The sequence below is a fragment of the Dermacentor albipictus genome, chromosome 4 (genome assembly GCF_038994185.2).
Source record: "Dermacentor albipictus isolate Rhodes 1998 colony chromosome 4, USDA_Dalb.pri_finalv2, whole genome shotgun sequence".
Lineage (NCBI taxonomy): Eukaryota > Metazoa > Arthropoda > Arachnida > Ixodida > Ixodidae > Dermacentor > Dermacentor albipictus.
In genome coordinates this window covers 44,212,186-44,236,825 of record NC_091824.1, presented here as the reverse complement: position 1 = coordinate 44,236,825, position 24,640 = coordinate 44,212,186, and the positions used below count along the sequence as shown (strand labels likewise).

The 24,640-nt window shown below is 45.1% G+C and overlaps 1 protein-coding gene across 3 annotated transcripts; it reads right to left on the bottom strand.

Annotated features, from left to right (window-relative positions):
* Window positions 1–2,528: 2,528 nt before the first annotated feature.
* On the bottom strand, window positions 2,529–18,073 carry Nacalpha (nascent polypeptide associated complex protein alpha subunit). 3 transcript variants are annotated; one of them, XM_065438839.1, is made up of 7 exons: window positions 17,943–18,073; window positions 17,392–17,478; window positions 16,908–16,987; window positions 15,448–15,672; window positions 12,843–12,980; window positions 8,215–8,337; window positions 2,529–2,746 (listed from the first exon to the last, which is right to left on the bottom strand). In XM_065438839.1, exons 2-7 carry the CDS (start codon window positions 17,459–17,461, stop codon window positions 2,732–2,734), a joined length of 651 nt encoding a protein of 216 aa, XP_065294911.1. In that variant the 5' UTR covers window positions 17,462–17,478; window positions 17,943–18,073; the 3' UTR covers window positions 2,529–2,731. The 3 variants fall into 3 exon arrangements, with proteins under 3 accessions (XP_065294911.1, XP_065294910.1, XP_065294912.1); XM_065438838.1 differs by having other exon boundaries at window positions 17,907–18,017; XM_065438840.2 differs by lacking the exon at window positions 17,943–18,073 and adding an exon at window positions 17,547–17,754.
* Window positions 18,074–24,640: the final 6,567 nt, after the last annotated feature.

Genomic DNA, 24,640 nt, shown 5'->3' with positions numbered 1-24,640 from the left:
TGTGGTTAGGATTGATTTTTTGCCATGTGACATCCGAGGCCGACATCAGATTTTTTGTGACACCGGGCCCTTAACGCTATTGCTTTAATATACCGCAGTGTACGAGTTGGCGTGGGGGTGGTTTAGACGTTGCACAAAGCACACAAATCGGTAATACATGCCGACCGTAAACCAAGCAACAGGGTGGAACAACCGTATTGCTATTCTAATTTACTACTAAAATTACATAAGGGACTTGTGGTACAGATCATTCAGCCATCGTGAGAATGATAGGCAGTATACATGGATTTGTCTAACTTCTGTGCTTGTCGCTTTAGTCATTCCTCTGGCATTATTACACCTTTAACTTTCTGAATTTCTAAGCCATCAGTTTTCCGAACACTGCAAGGCAATAGGTCTTCGTTGTTGAAGATGACCAATTTGCAACGTCGCAAGGCCACTTGAAGTCTGAAGGACAAAGTTCATGCAAATTCATGTACCATTCTAGACTACACCCACGGATCCAGAGTACCCTCCTGGAAGGGGTGATGAGGGGGCTCACTGCAAGCTCAATAGCAATTAAAATGTTTAGTCTGACAAATTGGTACCTTTTAATCAGTTTTGTGCATTTATGCACATCAGCGAAAAACACCCAAAACCAGTCATTTCTAACAATGCATATAGTTTGAAGAAAAAAATTTTGCTACAGTCGAAACTAGATATATCAAGCCCGGACATAACAAATTATTGTATGCAACCAACAGCTGTAAAATCCCCTCGAAAAGTTTTCGTAAAAATTTGTATTTTATATATCCGACTATTTCGCAATCCTCTTCCAGTCCGATATACAGTATCCGGGTTCGACTGTTATTTAGACAGTTGCTTGTACTGTTACTTGATCACAATCAACAGTTTTACACAAATGGGGCTTCCGAAGCATGTCAAATTCGATCGAACACAATGGCAGCTCCAGCTGTGGAGGCTTGTTAACATTCTTTCGCACTAGAAAGTTCCTTTGCTTATGAATAGTTATGCGAGTTGCATAGAAGCCATGCTTGCACGGCATTGATGTTGCCAGAACCCACAGTACAGTTTTCACAAGCTGCAATATGTCCTGCACTCGGGCACTACTGTAAGAGGTTACAGTAAAACCTCATTAATTCAGACTCGTCCTTTGGTCCCGGCAGTCATATGCATTATTTACTTCAATGAAACTCGCCTTAAACCGGACGTATTTGGCCGCACATCGGTTAATTCGGACAACTCTCGGAGCTCGACGTGCAACGCGAAAGAACAAATATGGCATTAGCGTTCATCTAAACCAAGCGGTGAAGTCCGAATCACCAGAAAGGTTCATGCCTAATAATGCCTCTAATGCTATTCTTGCTTTTACACATCAGTCGGCCATGCAACTTCATGATCGCGTTGATAGCGGCAACGGTTTCTTCCGCAGTTGCAGCAAATGGTAGTTTCGTATAAAAAAAAAATATATCAAATTATGGGGTTTTACATGCCAAAACCACAATCTGATTATGAGGCACGCCGTAGTGAGGGACTCCGGAAATTTGGACCATCTGGGGTTATTAAATGTGCACCTAAATCGAAGTACATGGGCGTTTTCACATTTCGCCCTCATCGAAATGTGGCCGCTGTGGCCAGGATTTGATCCCACGTAGTTTCGTTTTGACTTGGTGTGTGCGTTTGCCACACACCTTCAGAACCGCAAGGTCACAATCCATGATTGTGTCGACAGCGGCTTCGTCCGCAGTCCTTGCGGCAGACAGCATCGTTTTGACAAGGTTTCGAGGATGAAGAGTACTGGCTACATCGCAATGGATGGCGACTAGCTCACTGGCGAAAAAAAATAATCGGGATGTGCGCGAGGTAGTAAAGTCCGTCTGTCTTAGTAACATGTGCTGCAGCCACACTGTGAAGGAAGTCGCGAGGCCTTCGCCGCTGCAAGCGCTTATCAGCCACAAGATGATGAGATTACCTTTGATAATTCGACATTCGGTTAATCCGGACATCTTTTTCAGTCCCATGAAATACCAGTTAACGAGGTTAACAACACGAGCAGGTGGCTTGGCATTGTTTTCTCGCTGTTTTCCGCTGAAAACTAGTACTTCCCACTTTTGATTGAGGTACGTGATAACTGTGCGACTATTTGGTTAAACACCGTTCCCAAACGTTCTCCCGCATGTCTGTGTTGATGCACTTGAATTCTTGGGTCAAGCGAAGTAGTGCCAGCTCGTAATTTATTGTAGCGTTGCCAGGTAAGCTTGACCGATTAAAGCTTTGATTAATCGAAAGTTTAATCAATCGTTCAGCCCTGCTCAATACCACATTGCCAAATTTCTTTTTTTAAGTATGTATATTGCTAAATCTAGCGACAAAATCGCCAAAACAGCAACGCTGCTCAATACTGTCAGTACTCAAAACTCAATATGTCATGGAACAGGAAGCCCCTGGACCTCTCTAGTAGTACATAGTAATTTTTGTAAGTCACACAACGGTAGCCGCTGCTAAGCAAAGAAAAGAACAGCAACCAATGGGCTTTACAATTTATTGTAACTGTTCACAACACTATGAATGAGAAGGATACCCTGCCAAACGATCTACTGGCAGAGTAAAGGTGGATTATCTTCCACATCCACACACATTTCTTTTTTTACAAGGCGAGGGAGGCAAACAGAAAAAAAAAAAACTCTTCTCAAAACATGGCCACATGATTTTTGGAGCCTTGAGCACGTCGCTACATGGTCAGTTCCTGCAAGAAAAAGAAAAGCAACTCAGTATCTCATACAGCTCTCTTTCCTCATACATTTACAAACACAGCAAAGGCAAACCCATGATGGCAGTGGAGCTTCAGGACAATGCACAAGAGTAAAAAAGTTAAATTCTGGGGCTTTACATGCCAAAACCACGATAGGATGATGCACGCTGTAGTGGGGGATTACAGACCAATAATTTTCACCACCTGGGTTTCTTACAAGGGCCCCCTCACCAGGCCCCATAGCAAATTTTGGTTATGCGCTGGAAATTGTTACATAACCTCAGCGTTCTGCCGTTAAAAATTTTCAAATCGGCTCGTTAATAGCCGAGATAGAACTATTTCAGTGCTGCGAACTCATGATTTCAGCAGGCGGGCTCCACTGCCAAGCATGACGCTCTCTCCACTCGCCCTGTCTGGCCTCTGCAAGCAAATTCCTTCCCTGCGTTCTTCCATATTCGACGTCGAGGATCGCATGACGCGTATGTCACAGGGCCCTTCGCCTTCGTTTTCTTTTTTTTTTTCTCGATGCTACGCACTTCTGCTGACGGCGTCACGTGCGAGCTGTTGTCTTGTTTGCGCAGCGCACGATTTTGCATGCTGCGCACAAGGAACCATGACTAGCGGTATAATTCTGTGCGACAGGAATACTGAGGCAGTACAAGCGGATCGCAGAGCTTGATCACGTGCTGGAACACGGTAGAAAATGGCGTAGTTTCAGTACTTGCACATGTGATTTCACGACTGTGGGAACAAGCAGACGAAGCGGAAGTACATCTCTCTTGCTTTGGTGCGAAGTAAAAAAACTTGCAGACATTCCGTTTGTGTGTTTCATTATTTCTCTAAACTTCAATTCGTCAATTCAAGCAACAGCTCACATATCACGTCATCTGCAACACTGGGCACACGGAAAGACGGCGCGCATTAAGCCACCATTTTTTTCGCCTCGCACTCGCAGCAAACGGCACGGTGCAAGGCACGATCTTATTACACTTTATAGGAACCTAGGCTTCTTCCGGCACATGTCAGTGTGCGCTAGTGGAGGAAAGGTAAGACTTTTTCAATGCCCACAGGCGGTTTTGGTTTTGAGCACTGTACCGCACAATTCATCGGGCGTTGTACTGAAAGGGGCTTTTCTTAGTTCGAACTCCGTTTCATTCAAATAAATTTCTAGGCCCCTTTGGAGTTCGTATTAACGAGATTCTGCTTTACTACTGACTATAGCAGTTGTCTAAACTGTGTCTGCCAGAGCACCCAATGAGGACAAATATGATACGCGTGTACTGCTTGCGTGAAATTGTTGCAATGTTTGAGAGGGTCTTACGAGTGCTACTCCCAAATTAGTGGTATATTTCAGAGTGACGTATTGTACATCCAATTTTGTCCACTTTAGGTGCCTCAATAGGTGCGCCTTACAGATTTGTGTTATACAGGAGAACCTCTTTAATATGACCACGTTTTATACGATTTCCCAGCACCAATGTTCACAATCAACAACGGAAAAAAAAAAGAACAGACCGAATAGAGTTACACTACTTTTTTCACAGGTTAATAAGTTATCAGGAAACATGATCTTTTGGCACCAACATTCAGTATAATGCCAAGCTGCGATTGTACGATACATTTTCGGGTCGCTAGATCCCATGTCAACAGTGGAAGGCACACGCGATAAGAGCAATAGCCACCCCCAACGGCAGCTTCTCCGCAGTAATGTACATGCCCGCCTGTGTCACATGAAAATGCTGCCCCACGCTCTGTTTCTATTCCAGTGCCAGCAAATTTAACAGGTCGTCGCATGTCGCCATTGAAAGCTACTGCCACCAACCCATTACGATAAGGATCTTCACTCATCCGTTTCACAGCGTATACAGCATAGTGCCACTGGAAACATACTGCGCTATAATGCACCACTGTTCCCTGCTGCAGGCAAACACGAACTGAGCGCCATTTCGCTCTGGTGGCATCATAGCACCACATTCCGGTGCTGCTGACTAGCTCTATTTCGTTTCACGCTGCCATCCTAAAACGACAATGCACGTCTCTGGGCACTTAAGTTTAAACTCGGGAATATTTTAAAGAATTTATGGCCTAAACAAAAAATTGTTTCTTACATTTAGTAGATGGTAAACACTTATTTTGCATGCAACAAACCTCACCAAATTTGGTGCTGTGAATTTAGAATAAACTGATTTCTCCATTCCTATGTGCTTAGACAGGAGCACCTAAGTAACACTAACAGATTTAGCATAAGGCATCAAATATCTGGGATCGTAATGATCTTTGCATATGCTAGTTTCTGGGCACACAGAAGGCACAACTTTTTGAACAAGGTTCTGCACGTGTACTTTCCATCTTGCCCTTGTACTGCGCCACTGCCACCAGAAAGCAAATCCACATTAATACCGTATTTACTCGCATAATGATCGCACTCGCGTAATGATCGCACCCCTGAATTTTGTCGTCAAAATTCGATTTTTTTTATTTCCCGTGTAATGATCGCACCCTGAACTTGCCGCAGCGATATGTCGTGTGCCAAGCCTAGCTAATAATGATCGCGCTTACCATCTGTCGAATGCTACGTGAACGACTCGTCTGCACGCACCAAACATGCTTAAGTATATGCCTCATTTCATTACTTTCATCACTTTCCGCACTTCCATGGCAAAAAGAGGTACAACCAAACTTGCCTTTATTATGGGTAGGCTTTATAATGGTTGTAGTCAACAAAAACAAAAAAGGCACCTTTCGATTCTTTTCATCTGCACTCATGAGCACGCAACAAATCGCGCGCGGCAATGATAGTAGCCACGTTTACACTGATACGTTAGAAGTGTACCCTATTCATACGCCAACGCTTGTAACACAGCTAAGATATTCGCCCACCCTTAGCGGAAACGTGCCGTGTTAGGATAGTAGTGAAAACAGATGCCGCAGTTTCCGCAGCACGCCGGCCATGGGTTTCTGTCACTGGCAGCTAAGCGCGCCCATCTGTTTCTGTCCCCTCTAAGTGCACATCGCTACGTTATTGCCGCAAACTTGCCGATATTAACTATATTATTCATCACTGACACGGAAGAAACTGGTTCAATGCACGTAATGTACTCACGAGAAGAAAAAAAAAAAGATCGCGTTCGGCGCGTTCGGCTTGCTCCGCCGGCCGCCATTTTTGTTTTGGTGTCCCGCACCCGCATCCCGCAGCAAACGCGGGACGAAACAAAAAAATTTTTTTTCCGCGGGAAATTTAATTCGCGTAATGATCGCACCCCTGAATATGGGTCAATTTTTTCTGACAAAAAAGTGCGATCATTATGCGAGTAAATACGGTAATATAAAAGCTCATAGAGGAACTGCGTTTGACATATATCAGTCTAACTCTTTAGTGATAGCACACATAAATATTAAAAAAAAAAAAAACGCTTATTTCCCAACTAAATGCGCAAACACGTTGAGGACAGGGAAGACAGGTATAAACAAAGAAAAAAATTTTGTTTTTTTGTGGAAGCTTTTTCAGCGATAGGAGTGAAAACACCCAGCAATAAACTGGAAGTGAGCTTCACCAAAAGCCCTTCATGGCTTAACTTGAAATGTGTGAACCATAGGCATAAATTTCATTTGCTTTGCATGATGTGTGCGGCATCACTGCCGCCAAAAAACTCGCACCGGTCATTATTTTCAAAATGAAACGAGTTGCATGCCAAACTTCATCCTAACCCCGCATTCCTGCTCCAAACCAACAAATCATGCTTGCTGCTTGTCAAGCAATGTTGGCTGAAGACTGCCAGAAGCTTCATATTTAATACCGAAACTCAGCAATCAACTTTTCTGATATGTTGCCTGTAGGCAACACTCACCAATAAAGGGTTAACAAGAATTTTGAGTGTTCATACATCACCAGCAGTTAATTTACTGCACTTAAGACTAAAGCGGCGAACTTATCTGCCATCACGAGCCAAGGAAATCCACAATGGGGTACCAGCCAAAAGCATCCCACTTCAGCACCATGAACCATCAAATTCACAACTGACCTTTGTTTATCCTTCAGTCTTTATCACCTATGCAACGTGGTGAAAAGCGACGATGTACACAAGCACTTGTTTGTTACGAATGTGACCAGGTACATTGAAATGGCTCAGATTCGGTGATAGGCGAGAGCCATTGCTTCAATGGCTGCCGCCATGTTTGACGATGCAAAGCTTTAGGAGCAGGTTTGGAGCTGCATGCTACAATCGAAAGATGGCGAGATGCAAATGGTGTCTGAGGTTTACCTCACACACGATCTGTGTCTCATGCATACCGTACTTACTCGAATCTAATGTGCAATTTTTTCCTGACAAAATAGGTAAAAAAATTCCGTGCGCGCTAAAATCGAGTTTCATTTTAAATCTGCGTTACTATATTGCCATCGTCACTTCGAAATGGACGGCTCGTACGCGCTTCCGAGCCTAGCTGCCATAGCTTTCTCCATGTGCTATAGTGCGAGCTTAGGCAATGCTTGCTTTGGCTTAGGTTAGTGCACCGTCTGTCTTCCCGTTTTCTGCGTTTGCTCTATCAACGTGGAAGTGCCAACTGCAAAGACAGGCCGAGTTCATCACGATGCCCCAATTAAAAGCAAAGCGAACACGTGTACAGAGATGGACAGAAATCGGGCCGCATCACAGGCGTTCAGAGTTCCCGAAACTTGCGTGCAGGACTGGCGCAAACACGGGAGGCATTCTACATCGGCGGCTGCTACGTATGGCACAGCCTCTATGTCGAAAGTGATCTGCGGCGGAGACAAGAGTCTATGCATCTAGGTGCACCGTGCTGTGTTCTCGTCGCTTAGTTCGCATCGAAGTGAGAATCCCCACAAAGGTCAATTCTCTTGCTCCTGCTACTGCACTTCCTCACTCCAGCGTTTAAAGAGTTTCCATGGTTATTTGAGTTAGACGTGTTCATGCTTGTGTGCGCGTGACACCATGCTTGTTAATTTAGTTAGTAAGCAAATGTTTGAAAGTTTATGCGGCCAATAAAACTACTATCCTTACTTTTCGTACATAGCTGTCTACTAATTTGCTATCGTAATCGATGCTTCGCCTTTCGCACGAAACTGCGACTTTTTTCTATTTATCACAACTTTACTGCATTGGGAGTAAATCATTGTTTTTTCCTAATGAGAGAAAGTTGTATTTCCGATGAAAGAATGAGGTGCGCGGTACTGTAAAGGATTTTTCTTTCTTTAGGTCACAGCAAACGGGTAGGCGTTACAATGGAGGGCATTTCCCCCCCCCCCTTTTTTTCTGGTCACAAAATACAGGCGCACGTTAAAATCGAGGGCACGTCAGAATCGAGTAAATACGGTATGCAGTGGTAACGGGACCATTTCTTTCAGGCTCCTATTCTACAGCTATCCCCCAGCACTTCCCTATATCGAGAAAGAATAGATGAAAGGGAGGAAAAGGAAAAAAAGCCAAATGTCCACCGCTTACCATAATTGCATTGACAATGTCGTTGTTATTGTTCTTGAGCGCCCTGACCGCTTTGACACGAGAGACGTTGGCTTGTGACATGACAAGTTCTATGTCCTTGCCCTCCACTCCTGCCTCGTCCACCTGCAAAGGGAAAGAAAAAAGTTTATTTTCATAAACTGCACAGTCAGAATGGTGCCAATTACAAGGCATGTACCAAATATGTGTAATGATTTAACCATTGGAAGGACAGCGGGATATATAGGTCCCCCTTATGTGGCAACTTCACAGTAACGGTGAAATATACCATATCTACTCAGTTGTAATATGAACTCTTTTCATGATTTTCATCGCTTCAACTCTACCCTCGCGCAACATTTGAATAACGACAGAATTGCCCATCTTAAAAGAAATATTCCAAGTCTCTCAGTTTTTAGCATCGCGTTGGCAACCTGTACCGCTATATCCCAAATCCAACGCCACAGACAAAGTCAGCCAAACTCAAAACTTTTTATTGGCTGGAATTGACACCGTTTTCACTGTGCTTGTGACGGGAGACTGTGCTGCAGTACCCCGTGTCCTTTCGAGCTTCCAATTTCACTCATTCGTGATGTTATGGTGATGCAGCGCGTTCTGTATGACAGCCGCTTCGAGAAATCGACAATTTTTATGGCCGAGAAGTTGTGAAAGCTTGCTGTAACTCAGAGTCTTGACATCAATGATTCACAGATAGCTAAACCAGCGGAAGGGAAGGCCCGCTGGTCGGAAGGGCTCTGTGTATATTGAAGTGGCCTGGTACTGCCCCAGAATTAAATGGCTGTGCGGGCTTTTAAGAACTTAATCTCCAAAGAGCTTGCGACACAGAAGATGACTTGATTCTGGAGCAATCATTTTCAGAGATTTGCTTTGGCGAGACTCGGCTCGTCCCGACACTGACGGCGAACTCGGAACAATGCCATGAACACTTCTCTGGGACACTTTTGATGCCGAGTCGTGCGAAATTTCACGATGCGAACTATTTCAGAAACCGGTCGCACAAGAACGCTGCCTAAAGAAACCTGTCTCCTCCTCAGATGACGATGATGAGTGAGGAGACCTCATTCCCGAATTGCGATTCCTTGAATAACAGTACCACTTCTTTTTTTTTCATACGTCTTGCTTTACATTCGCTGTTTTATTTTTAAAATTTTGCATGACTGGAAGGTCGATCGGCGCATTACATTCAGGTAAATATGGTAATAAACAAAATTTCGCTTTTCTGTGCAGCTGTTTCTGGACCTCGCAAGACTGTCCTTTTATGTTTATTTTTCATATTTCATCAACAAGGCGGAGCAGTTGCAGAGTTTGTTTACTTCCTTTTCCACAATGCTTCATAATTTCTTTCATCTTTCTTCAAGCCACTACGATGATAAATGGAGAGACTAAGTGAAACTTCTTTTTTTTTTTAGTAGAACTTGTTGTTGGGCGAGTTGGTAGGTATTAGCGAACATTGTTTTAACTGCGCGAGCAAACGAACCACAAAGACAGCGAGGGACAAGGACGGGCGCAGGTCCTTGGACAAGGACTGCGCCCGTCCTTGTCCCTCGCTGTCTTTGTGGTTCGTTTGCTCGCGCAGTTAAAACAATGTTCGCTAATACCTACCAACTCGCCCAACAACAAGTTCTACTAAACTATGTATCTTCTACAGCGGGCTATGGTTTTTGTGTTCCCACTGCGCCCGTCCTTGTCCCTCGCTGTCTTTGTGGTTCGTTTGCTCGCGCAGTTAAAACAATGTTCGCTGAAACTTCTTCCTTGCACTCAAGTAAATAGACAGGAAGTGCCCAAGCCCATTTCCCTCCATATTTGTTCACTGAACATACAGCAAAACCTCATGAATTCGGATTTCACGGGAACAAAGAAAAATGTCAAGATTTAACCGAATGTCAGATTATTGAGAGTATCAAAAGAACAAGAAACGAACGCCTACTATGTCAACATGATCCAATTTGTTCAATAAATAAGCAAATCCTGCTTCTATTTTGCACAAGAGCAATGCAGAAGCAAGGCCTCGCGACTTCCTTCGCAACGCGGCCACGACGTATCTTCGTCTCAGACACACCACTTCACTACCGCACGTACATCCCAATTATTCTTTAGCTAGTCGCCAACAGATTGGCCATTTGCCGCGATGTAACCGGCACTCTTCACCCTCGACAGCTTCCGCCGCGTTTGTGACACTGCATGCGTGGCTACTGCATGCTAGTGCTACTGCTGAATACTGGCTACTGCTGAATACGAAACTACCGTTTGCAGCAACCAATGCGGACAGAACTGAGGTCACTACCGACATGACCATGGATGGCAAACATGCAGTTGTGAAGACTCACGGCCAACGCGCATACAGATTAAAAACGCCACTGTTTGCCACAACTGCTACGGACGAAACCGTGGTCGTTACCAACGCAATCATGGACCGCAACCATGCAGTTCTGTAAGGCACACAACCAGTGCGCACACTCGAGTCAATACGAGACTTCCGTCTGTCGCAAGTGCTCCAGACTAAACTGCGGTTGTTATCCAAGCGATCATGGCGGCAACTACACAGTTTTGAAGGCACACGGCCAACCTGGTGTTGTGCATGGCGGTAAACGTAAAGAGGCTGTTATGAAGGCACGAATAGGCACGAAGCATTCCCCCTTTCATTCACGTACAATTTCTGCAGATGACCATGGCAATGACGCTCTCATGGCTAGCGTTGTCGCTATTTTGCGTCACACATTTGCCGCGCTCCGTGATGGCCAAACTCCGAGCATTGTCCAAATAAACGGATGTGCGGCCAAATACATCTGAATTAACAAGAATTTGATTACATTAAATAATGCATACACCTGGCAAGATCCATTTTTCCTAATAAAGGAGGTTTTACTGTACTTGAAGAAATGTTTCCATGACATTTGAATGCATTTTATCGTTTTGGTGAGGTTACACATCTAAATTTGTAACACCTACACCAACCAATCATGGATTATCTATTCATTACCCTTACACAAACATCATAGCACTATACAGTCAACAACTGATTTTCCAGACACCTGAAAATTCAGATGCAAAAACATTTGCCATCCAATTTTCCAAACTTTTTGCCGTAACTACAGGTCTGAAATGGCATTAATCATTGCCAGCACCACCGCCGCCTTTTTCATTATCCCGCCTCTTCAAACCAGCGCTCTCGCACACAGATCTGTGCTGTGGCAACACCAGGCCTAACTACATCGACGTTCGCTGCCGAGCTTCTTGCTGCTTGGTGCCGTTTTTTATTGAAACAAATTGCCACTCTTGGCAGCCACGCCGACTCCGCCTTTAAAATCCTTGCCAATGTCTTGTGCGTTGCCCAATGACGGCTCCCAAAAAATCAGCTTCACCTCAATTCAGCAGTCTTGCGCAGTGATGCATATGCAAAGTATTGCAATGAAGCATACCAAAAGTGGGAAGGGGCCATTGTTATGGGCACTGTATTCCTTAATTTATACACGCATGCATTGTCGTCTCCTGTCACAGTACGAGCACCGATAAGCCAATGTCTACTGGTAGGCTTTCAGAGCTATTTCGGACGTGCCTGTGGCAATTTGAGCCGGGCAGTAAAAGGCATGCATTTGTTTTTTTGAGCTGCCCAATTTTTCAGAAGCTTCCATGGCCCCTGGCAGCCCGAAAGGGGGCTACAGCTGCCAGCGGATCTGCGTGCGAGAGCGCCGGTTTGAGGCGGCAAGGTAATCAAAGTGGCTGCGGTGGTGGGGGCTTTGATTAATACCATGTTGGACCTATGGTCAGGGCAAAAAGTACGAAAAATTGGACGGCGAAGGGTTCTTGCGTCCGAAATTTCAGACAATCTTACACATAAACTCTACGGGGTAGGTGATGGTGCCGCGAAGCTTTACGAACTATTGGGCATCCGGAAAGTCGGTCGTTGACTGTACACTGCCAACTGCTTCAGTCGATGACACAGCGTCAAAGACAATTTGTTGCGATTCTTTTCTGTCACTCGAGCCAGCATTGGCACTTCAAATGAGTCATCCACTTTGCCTCGTGCGTAACTTTGGTGGCGGTGCAATCCAGTGTCATTTCGGATTGATGACCATGACGATCTGTGCAGCCATAGGGCTTGATATGATTTTCAGCATTTAGAATTTTATAAACGCTTACTCCTTTATTACAAAAAAAAGGAGATAGATATACTAGTATAATTTCATTAACATGTCTACTTGTTTTTAGCCAATACAAGCAAGGAACATAGCTAAAATCCAGGCAGTCAAAATGGTGGAATTAGTGGACAATCTGACAAGTGCTGAAAATGTTTTTTCAAGCTTATCGCTTCACTGCAGTCACAGGGACACTCATAATGTTTGGTCATAGAATTAGCGCCGACTCGACCTTAAGTATTTGTTTATGCTTGAAGCACTGCTATCGAGAATACACACTTCCACACAGTGAAGCGAGTTCATCAAATACAGTTGCCTGCAAATCCAAATCAAGTGTCACTAGACCTTTCCGGGTGACAGCTTAAAAATGACGCCAGCGGCAATGCGCAATTGCTGAAAGCGACACTAAATTTGCCCGTTTGACTGGGGCGAGCATCAGCAATATGGCATGCGAATAAAGAATGTGCAACGAACCTCTTCCTCTTCCTCAGACTCCTCCTCAATAGGTTGAGACACCGCAGCCTGTGCCGGCTCGCCCATCGCAGCGCCTGCATCAGGTGCCTTGAACTTCTCGGCCGCCGCCATCTGAGCTTGTTGACTAAGATCCTCGATCTGGAGAGAGAGATGGAGAAAGAAAGAACCATCGTGTTAGGAGAAAAAAAGAAAAGAAAAGGAAGAAGAAAAAAGACAGCAGGTGTCATATTTTCTAACAAACCATTTCATTTTATATTCTTTTCAGCCTTCCCTCATGGCTTAAATGCCAGTGCGCTGAGTAGCCGATTCCCGCAATAAGGTCACCTTTGGTCAAAATAAATTAACACTTTAGGGTTAACGAAAGTAGACTGTATAAAAAAAAAAAAAAACAACCAGCAGATCTCACAACCTGTGGGAATTGATGTTATGCGAAGCAGTGTGCGGGGAAGATAAGGGCACCAAAACGTAGGCGGCTGTTTCATGACCTACATGACACACGTCATGACTTATCATTTATGTTCGTCATACACTCTTGTCATACTATGCCGATTTTGGTACACACAAAGTTAACAAATCGACCATGAGAAGACCAAGATGTAGGCGGCTATTTCATGACCTACATGACACACATATGATATTCGTGTTGGCTGATCATTTATGTTCGTCATACACTCCTGTCATACTATGCCAATTTTTGTAGATACCAAGTTGACGAAACGACCATGAGAGCACCAAGGCGTAGGTAGCTAGATAGATACTGACAAAGTGGCAAATGCTTGCCAAGAAATGCTTCACAATGAAAAGCTGGCTGTTGTTGCTACAGCTGTTACACTGCACTGTCATTTTTTAAACCAAGGGGAGTCAAACTTCTGCTGATTTTCTGCCACTTCCCTAAGGACCGTCAAACTGGTGCCCTTTATTAGCGCAGCATTCATGCCAAAATAATAATGTGTCTCACTCGTGTGCCACTTAACAGCCTAAAGGAAATTCTTGGACAAGTGACCCTTATCCTTGGCATGGAAAAGGTTAAGGAGAGAAATTTTTGGCCAGTATAATGTAAGGATTTTTTCACTTGTTTACACTACACTCTTGTCAACCACAGTTCACAAACAGCCAATTGTGGCGATATGTTAATACTATATGCAAAGCGCTGCTCAGACCACTGACACAGAACAAGGAAAAAAATAAGAATACTGGTAAACAACTGTTATCCTATCCTGACTGTGGGTCAGTATACGTAGTTAAAGACTGCTGAAGCAAGTGCTAGCCATTTAGCGAACTTCTACAATTTTCAAGACGAGGTGCCCCTGCAATAAGATAAAACAACTTTCGCTCTAATAGAATTCTTCTCACACTGGCCAAATGGCAATAGAAATGATGAGACACCTCACCCAAAATCGGGCGTAGTACAGACAGCAACCTAAATAGTCGCAGCTGCTACTGTGTGCATGTGGATATGTCGACATCTGTGCGCCGCAATACGTTGACGATTGACATTGGACGCACATTATCAGAAAATTTGGGCACCATTAAGGAAGTCCAAGAAATCGAACAGGCCTGAAAAGCTGCACAATCAAGAAATCGGCCAGTGACTGTATTGCCTTTCCTGCTTCATCAATTGCCTAACAAGTGACCTGTCAACATTTTAAGTTCCCTTTCCTTCTTTGTCAATGGCCCAAACAGTGACCTGAAGACGTATTATGCAGGTCCATTTCGTCTGCTGTTGAAGTGGTGATTGGCTGCGGGCGCTTGACTCATTCTCAAGTGTGCCCCAGCTTGGGAACTTCAGCAGCAGACGAAACGAACACGTCCACTAGGTGCATACTTACAGAACCCCCTTGCCCCCTAGCCTCGCCTGCATTATAAAACTAAGCACTGGTGGGTTTATTGATAAGAACAGAATTAGGGCGCCTGTTACGTTGGCATTTCTTAAATTCCCCAATTTTTCTAGGTTTTCCTGGACACTTTCGTTGACAATTCCCTAGCCCTCTACAACACTGGATGTTCAGGCGAAAGAAAAATTTGGTGGTTTATACAGTGAATTCTCACTGATACAATTCAGCAAATGTTTTTCTCTCTTTTCTGGTACTTACATACCTTTCTCAGAGCTTGCTTTGGATGATACAATATTCAGAGGATGTTTTTATATTTCAGTTCCCTTGATGATCGTATCAACGAGATTCCGCTGTAGTAGCCTATGTCAGCCCATTATTTTAGGCAACAGGTCCTACCAGTAAGCTGTAAAGCAGGCACGAAGTACTAGCAGATTTGATTTAATCAAGTGTTTCAGAATATTTCAGCCACTTGGCCAGGCTCACACTCACAAGTACACAATTGTTTGTGGATTAGGCAGGTTCCGTTGGAAACATCCTTCAGAGATACGGCTAGCTTTGCTGTAAACACTGTAGGTATGAACTTCCGTGACTCAAAGTGACCACAGCGAGAACTCCTTTCTTCCGTGACAATAAACACCCAGAGAATAGAATTCATGTCTAAAGAATTTGTTGTTACACCAGTAATGTTTGCTTTATCAGATGTTAAGCTCAAACTAGTTTTGTAAAGGATACGCAAAGGCACAGGATGGCAGCGCTATCAAGACGCACACCTTGGCCTCTCCAAAAACAATGTAGGTGTCCGACGCAGGGCTCTTGTAGACGTCTGGCTTGGTGATGACGAAGAGGATGTTTTTGGACTTTCGAATGGTCACCCGGCAGACGCCCTGCACCTGCTTAAGCCCCAGCTTGGACATCAGCTTGCGCGCCTTCTTCTCACTTCTGCTCTGCTTGGCCTTGCTGACCAGCTCCTCTGTGATGCCTGCCGCCTGTGCAATCTGTGAGGAACAACGCGACAACGAAACAAACACACTGAAAGTGAATGCAGATGCTTAGGTAATTTCGCATTTTAAGCTCTCTTTCGAACATTTAGTGCCCACACTACTCAGCCTACACTTTCAGCAATCCATTCCTTTCTGCAACAATACGAGAATGGAGCAGTCTACCTGAAGCATTACTTTCGTGTATTACAACAAAATAAAGAGTTGGTAATGGTACATAATTTTGAACGTTAACTAGAACATTTTCCTTGTTTTTCCTTGTTTAATCTTCCATTACTGATAAGCTTGTACTTCTGGTAGTTCAACCACGCTCACTAACCGAAGAACTTAACTACACTAACATTTGTTACCCCTTGCTATTCAATGCCATTTGATTGAAATCTATCTTAACAGTACATTAAGCATAGTGTTCCTAAATAAATGTTGAATTGTTTCCTGCACATTTTTCCCACTCCTGTGGCTGGTACGCTTGTGCCATCTTGCCTTTTTCGCATTGAAAATTCTTGAATACTGAAGTGTGAGCTGCAAAAGTAAGTATTCAACCTTAACCTACAAGCAAGCTTACCATAACAGTAATTGCATCAACACTTCTGATAACATACGCAGTGCCAATACTTGTGCTGCCTCTTGGTTTTGCACACGCTAAATATTTGTGACAGGTGGGTCCTTCAGCAATTATGTTTAAGTTCAATTAGTTTCCAGAGATAGAATAAAATTTATACCACAGTCGCATGGAGCGCTTTCCATCATAAAGGAGCACAATCGAGATCGAATTTCTCCCCCTTGCGCATGTGCAAGGGGAGCCAATCGAGGTCAGCTGTGGCCTGTGTGACTGGGTATAGCAATGATTGAATCACTAACACTGTTGAGCAGCACTAAAAGAAGACCGCACACTTAAACCTTGAAAGCTAACAGTTCCATGAACCAAGAAAGCTACACACTTTACAATGACATTTGTATGCAGTTGTTCACAAACACACTATCAAAGTGCAGATTGTCACTCGACGACCAATCCAATGCTAATGTAGAAATGCTTCTTGCTATAACCTCTATCAGCCAGAATCGCTGACATCCCCGTAAGTGAAATACGGAATGCGGCAGCCCGTCGTTCAGAATGCACTGCATCGAATACATTGGAGTCTTCCAGTAAACGCAAGTAGTGGGACAAATTCAGTACGACTGTTGCTCTGCCTACCCTTCAATCAACAAGCACTAGGCTTTCACATCCCTACCTGGCTCTGTCCAGTTGCCTTTCCAATGTCATCTTCAAGTTCTGGCGCCGAGTCATCGCTGCCAGAGTCGGTGTCACTGGCTGAAACAGCAACGTTTTTCACACATCAGATCAAAGGAACTGTCGAACATTTAACAAACTTAACGAAAGGTTGTTATTGCCGTAAACTCGGTTGCGGCACAAGCGGGTTACATGAAGACGATTACAATAGACCACGCACACGATTCATACGCGATTTGGAGGATGTACGAACAAGGGACATCGTACAGCGCTATGCCAGGAGGCTTACGTACGGCCGATCATCCGCAGGCTACCAGGCACCACAATTGCGTGAAACTGCAGAACGATATCGTCTCACGGCAGTACACAGGTCAATTGGGTTTCCGTTACACGGTCAATAATGGCGGGAGCACCGCTCCGAGCTCATTGTAACAGACTAGCACTTCACACAACTCCCACAACACACGACAGTGTAGTCTACTCACCATCCTCCACAGTCACTTTGTCCTCAACTTTGGGCTCCCGCTTTGAATCTTGTGCGCTGAGTTCAGGCATGTTTTGTGTTTGTGAATCTGCATGAATAAACCCAGGAATTAGGGCACGGGTAGGAACCACAGAAAAGTCCGTTCCATCCACTTACGAAGGAGAAGGGGCTGTTCATGCACTAAAAATTAAGTTTGTGGATGCCGGCGGTGTAGTCGGGAAACTAGAGCCGGTGACTCATCCGCCAACAGCATTTAACTTGCGGCAAATCAAATAAAATGTCAAAGAAAGTAACGAAAGGAGGAAGCTTCTTCTTTCTGCTTTTAATAATTTATTGTCGCAAATGCTTAACGCAATGTTTGCAGTGCGACGACGAAATAAAAGGGGCGCCGATGCCCAAGACGCGCCATGCCAGAACCAGAGGATGACGAGACACGCGCTCAAAATCATCACACACAAGTAAAGCACTGCGTATGACGCAGCCATACAGTTTAATAGTTAGAGAATAATATTTTACCCATAGGAAGATGACAATGGATATAAATTCACTTGCCTGCAGCTTGATGGAAATAAAAGGAGCTCACACACAAAACATGCGACGAAAAGGGCCTCTGTGGGTAGGATTACAAAGCTTTCGCAAGTAATTTTTCACTTTCAACAAATCATTGTAACAATTTAGACAATAGTTTGCAAAATTAAACACAAAATTATTTCTGCATCTCTTATATTGCTTATGTTTTTGTTACTTTCAAATGTTTATGTACGTAATCAACGTTAGTTAGAAATTTAGTGGCGCCACCTAGAACGGGTCCAGCGGCTGTAGGAATTTGCGCGAAGTTCGTCTGCGAGTATCGTTTTCGGCCAAAGCGACAGAGTTGGCAAGGGAGCTTAACATTAATAATCTGCGAGCTGCGTAGCCACCTTCGAAGCAAATATAGCGTTGCTCTTCCCACATCACCAGCCTTGTCCGATTTCCGAGCGAAAAGTTTGATGCTAACGTAACGTTTTTTGATATTTGAGGAGCAACTTGAGATGCGAAACTGCCTTCGTTCGCGACGGAAATGGTGGGAAAAAAGTGTTATAGGGCCTTAAGGCATGGTCTGAAAGTTGCAAACGTGAACAAGCAAAGCGAGAAGAGGTCGAACGAAGCAATCAGCTAGCTTTACTGGAGGCAAAAAGTTCGTGTGTAATCCGCTACAGAAGATGAGGCACGAGTCATTCAACAGCGGCGGCCTATTCTCTTGAAGGACGCTCTCATTGGACCGGCATACCTGCGTGGCACTGCAAACCTCAAGCTGAACTCAAGAACTTGAGCAGCTAAAAACAAGGAAAGTGTCACAATCCCTTTGTATTTTCCAGGAAGTGTATATGTATGTATATATATATATATATATATATATATATATATATATATATATATATATATATATATATATATATAATTTATCGAACCGCTGGCTTTCTCTCTACTATCATGCCTTATAGGAGATGGCTGCGGTGTCTATAGATGAACTAAACGAGTGACCTTGTCGACCGTTGATGATTCGTGGATATAGGCGAACGTTATGGGTGAGTGTAGGCAAAGGTCAAAGTGTGTCGTTGAATTACAGCGTGGAATTCAGCCGGCTGTCCGGGGAGAAGTTGAAGCCACCGAAATGAAATTCGATTGGACTGATGGGGGGGGGGGGGGGGGGCATTATGATTGATGTGAATGTAAAGCGTGGGTGAAGCACAGCCTTCGCTTAGAATTCCTTAAGCAAAAGTAAGAACAGTGGGGCCAGCTGGCTCGGTAACATGATGAAAAAGATCTAAAGACGAATGCAAACAGAAAAAAAAAAAAGCCTTTGAGTGCTCGAAAGCGTTATATGCGAGTAACAGTGAAAACGGGCAAGTCGTATGCTTGCAACGTTTTAAGGTGTGGGGATTAATTACAAGCAATTTAAATTCGCAATGCAACTGCTATAGAAAAAAAAAACAGATTCGCTGGAAATTGGGCTGCTGTTTTCAAGGTCGCAGAAGTCTGCTGTCTGTTTTTGACTTGTGGAAAAACCTGCCGACTTTAGTCATGCATTCCTACGGTGGAGTCGTTTTCAGCAGCATGTGAAATAGGAGTGAACGGTACGCGTCTCAAGATTATTGCTATTTTTTTTCGAGAAGGCAACGCTAATGGCTGAGGAAGTAACTGATTAATTGTTTACGTTTATTAGTGATGAAAACATCGTCGGCTTACACGCAGATGTATATGTGAGTTATGCGAGTGCCGCTTGTTTTTTGTTATTCGTGGACATCACGTGCGCGAAGACTTCCAATAAACGAGTACGTAATGACGTAAAGTTCATTATTTAAGCTTGTAAGCAACCGTTCTGCGGGCATGTTGTAGCTCAAAATTGAAACATCTATACTCGCGGACAAGTTTCTGTGGATATGAAGAGAAAGCTACGGGGGCACATGTGTCTGCACGTGTGTGACCCTGCCAAGTAGTCCGCCAGCGTTTGGCAGTGCTTTCGGTTGCTCGGAACGGACGCTGAATTGACGTAGCTTCCACGTGCGACGGTTTCGCGTTTCGGCAAAAGCCGCAAAATAAGTAAACTTTTACGTTCAGCGGTGTGTTTAGTTTTATTTAACTGCTGCTAAACTCTTCCCCAGCTTAAACTATCTTAGATAAGAACGCGGGACTCTTTTCAGAAGCGCTTTCCGTTGTGCGTGCTTTGGCTCCGTAGCTATCCCTTCATAACCACAGAAAGTTGTGCGCGAGTGTAGTACGCAAAGCCTAACCATTCGCCAGCAATCTCGCGCCTTGCTCAACTTTCGCTCTGAAAATGTGCAGCGTATTGAATTGGTGTTCGATTTAACGCCCATCGTGATCGCATTTTTTATAGTGCGGCAAAGCATTATAAATATAATACTGCAGCTACAGCATATCGAAAGTTCTGGTAGTGACAAGCAAAAAGCTGGTTGGTTTTGTAAACGCCACCTGCTGCATAGCATAGACTTAGTTCCATCACCTACTTCAAACAATTAGGTAGTTAAAGACTTTATTTTATGAAATTATGAATTGATGAATTTTATGAATTAATTATATGAAAACATTCTGTGAATCCATACATCTCCAAAAAATTGTCACAACAGATTATAATAGTGATTAAGTAATTAATGAAAGGCTCAGAATAAAAATTCGCAGTTCTGCCCGAAAAGCGAAGCACCGATTGCAATAGCAAATTAGTAAATAGCTGTAAAAAGTAAGCATAGTAGTTTTATCGGCCGTTTAGACTTTTAAGCATTCCCATAAACTAAATTAGCAACGATAGAAAGTATAAGCGTGACTCAACGCGGACATCGAAAGGAACAGACACACAGAGACAGCGCTGTCTTTGTGTTTCTGCTTCTTTCTACGTCCTTGTTCAGTTGCGCTTATACATTCTTTCATTTATTAAAACCAACAGCCCGCCAACTTGCCTTAACTAAATTAACCAGCATGGAGTCACACGCGCACAGGTAAACATAAACACATCGTGTTCGATGAGCGCGGAAATTCGCTGTGAAAATTTTGGAGTGAGGAATCGCGGCAGTAGCAAGCGAATTTACCTTCATGCATGTCTCGCTTCATACGAAGCTACCGGAACTACGCGCACTCCGCAAACATCGCAGATCTCCTTGACGATGAGGCACGCGCGGGTTGTGGTGGTATAAACTTTATTTAATGAAAGCCAAAAAAAAAAAAACAAAAAAAAATTAAGATGCCGTCGTTCCGTGGGTGGCCTTCAGGCTGATGGTCGTGGCCAGCAGGTCATGCCTAAGGTCCCTCTATAATTTCCAAGGTAGCGCCATCTGCCGCACGCGCCACCTAGGAAGTTCCTGTAGCAGACGGCGCCCACGCTAAACCGCGGTATTCGTGAGGTGAAAAAATATCTGCATACTCGCGGAAATAAAACCTTCTGGTGCCTGACTGTGGCGAAAAACGAAAGGACCCGAACTGCTAAATTTAGTCCTTTAATTTCAAATAAGTGCTCCAAGAAAATAGCTCAAGAGAGCGTAATGAGGGCTTGATCGCCTCGATTCCGCGTGTTTACATTTCGTTCGTTTGCGATCAATCGCCGCGCGAGCCTTGGTGATTGCTTACGCTTAATCCCGTATGCTCTGTGAAATCTTTTGCATGTAAGTGCGCTGCGTACACATAGCGGTTGCATTGAACGAAGAAGTCGTGTAAAAATGAAGGCTGACAGTCGCTTGGACCAGAAAACTTTCGACATAACGTCGCTCAAACGTGCGATTCTCAAAGCGCGCGACCCTCATGGCAACTAAACAACATCCTGTGTGTTTGTGGAAACGAGTGCGCCAACAGTCTTCTTGTCGCTGAGTGTGTCTGTCTTGTAGCTTTTACATGACGACTGCTGTGTCTTGTGGTTCAATGCTACGAGCCAGTGCAACTGTCGTGACATGATGAAGAGGTGGTATGGATCGCGTCAGCGTGTCTCCTCGATCGTGTTCTGGCTGCCAGCGCGATCTGATCTCACGGCACACCAACATCGAGCGTAGTGTGTGCGCATGTGTGAATGTGGTTGACTGTTCTCGTGAACCGTGCGACGCCGCCGCGTAAACTGGAATCATGACGCGCATTCTTGTGTGTATCCCTTTTCGCCTCCGTGCACCGCTAAAGCCCCGTAAGAATTAGAGGGCCCTTATACGAAACGCACGCGGATTGACCCAGCTGTTACTGCACTGTGTTTTACTGGCAATCCGCGTATCGCTTGTGGCGTTTTTCTTATGTTCATTTGCAGTTGCGTGTTTTTCATCAGTAAACTGGCATTGCCGATTACTGAAACATCTTCGAGTGTAAGGGAAACTTGGAAGGAACGAGCTCGCAGCTGTATGTAATGTACTTTGATATACTGTATTACGCTTTATTATTTGACGGCCAGTAGCTGTGGCTATGCAGTATTCGTTTTTAAAAACAGAGTAATGCAGGAACTTAGCAATATATTTATTGACGTATGCAGTGCACAAAATACGATTAGGATATTGGAAATTACATTTTGGACATGTTGTAAAGCGCAGTTAACAACGCGCGCACAAACACAGGAAAGTGTAAAAGTAGAATTCGCTGCTGAATTTTATTTTTTATCGCACGTAACGTGTGGGGTCTGATGTGGGATTCTCACACCGTACTCTTGGGACAAAGGAACGACAACACAGTAGTGCAAACAATCACAATGGCATTTATTGCACCTTTCATAGATCAATGCCCGCTAGCCGAGTTGCTATCCACAAAACATGCCGATGGGCGCGCTACAAATCTAGAAGTCCGACTCACCGCGACTGGAAGCGAGCGAATATGTTCGCCCCATGCTGGATCCCAACGCCTGGTCGTTCGCGTGTATGGTCATGCGAATCGTGGCGCGTTCGAGGGCGGCCACGCGAGGTGGTCTCGCAGAAGCATGGGTCGGCGCGCACGCGGGAGACGTCCCCGCCGTGCGCCGACCCGCCGGGAAAGAGGGTCGCTGCACGTGCGGCACGGCACGTCCGTCCCGCTTGCTGTCTCGAACCCAAGAGAGAGCGCCTTGTCTCTCCCGCACCCAAGTAACCCCGCAGCAGCGCAACACTAGCGCCATCTCTCGCACTGCGCCTGTACCACTCCGACCACCGCGTGCGCGGTGAAGACGCACTACAGGAGACGCGCTATGTGGGAAAAACATCAGGGGAGGCGCAAGGGTCGCGCATCCCCACAAACGCAATGCGGTTATTTGTCAGCGAGTTAATGCGTTTCTGCCCCACTATTTACTTGCATGCTAGGTCATACTGCACTTGCTAAGTCAACGGGCTCGTAATGCACTAAAATCAGTAATCTCCACAAACTTCGGCCGTCAACATTCATGCGCGCGAATGAAATAATACTGCAGCTCTGCACACACAGGTGTATACTTTCTCTCGCACCTTCGTATCGCTCTACGTTACTTTCCTCGCATAGTAGTGCAGTTACCGACGGTTCAGTCTTTCCGTCCATTTCTATGCGACCAGAATTACCTTCTGGTTAGGTTTTGTTTGCTGCGCGGGATGCAAAATAACTTCTTGTCGTCCTCCGTCTGATCTCGGCACCCATCCGCACAGCAACAAGGCATTTCGGTCCTTCGCATCCTAGGTCATGCCGATCTATTCAGCGGGCTTACAGCGAACTAAAATAAATAATCTCCACAAACTTCGGCCCTCAACATTCATGCACGCGAGGGAAATACTATCACCGCTCTACACACGCACGTGTATACTTCCTATGACACCTTTGTATCGTTGTATGTTACTTGCCTCGCATAGTCGTGCTGTTACCGACGGTTCAAAGTCCGTACGCGCAATTCTGTGTAACCATACTTTTCGTCTGGTTAGGTTCTGGTTGCCGCGCGCGATGCAAAATAACTTCTTGCCATCCTTCGTCCGGTTTCGGCACCCAACCGCACAGCAACAAGGCATTTCGGACCTCCTGGAACGAAATTATCGCAGCGATGTGCAAAGCACAACAGGCGAAACGCGCGCTCTTCGCCCGGCGCGCAGGAACTTTCATGGCGGCAAAGGGGCGGAGCAAGGTCACATGTCACCGATCAGCCTATCGCAGGCGTTGTCGGCTGGATCAAAGCCTGGCGGTACTTTTAAATGATTGAGGGACTTTAGTCATGCCTGGCGGCGACTTCCGCTGCTCAGATCGTTAGCGCGCACTTTAGCCACGCCGCAGGTCGCTTCCAACGCACACGAGCGCCAGCAACGCGTCCCTATGGCGTGCGCCAAAGCGTCTACTGTGGCGTTCGCGATTCGTGTGGCCAGTGCCGCAGTAGACGCCGCGGTTGTTTCCACTCTGTACGGAGCGGCGGGCGAGGAGGATATCGAGGCATCCTAGCAGCCGCCGGAGGAGAACGCCCCTCCTCCCTCGCCTCACCCCCCTGCCTCGCGCGCCACAGGAGAGGGCACGCACCGGGCCGCTTTCCTCGCTCGCGCACGCGATATTCAACCGCGTTCGCCGGCTCACCCTGACACGCTTTCACTCATACGGAACCTCACGACGACGCCGACGGCAGAAATGCGCCTGAAGTGTCCATATAATTGCTACCGCAACAAATAATATATGTATATCAGTGTAATATATACACACGATGTGGCAACGCAATAAAATATTGTTGGAAGTCAGCGTAGTGTATGTCGTCTCTCGCAGTCCTTGTCCTTCGCGCCGTACGTAATTTGTTGTCATGAACCCAAGGGCGCAAGTAGACG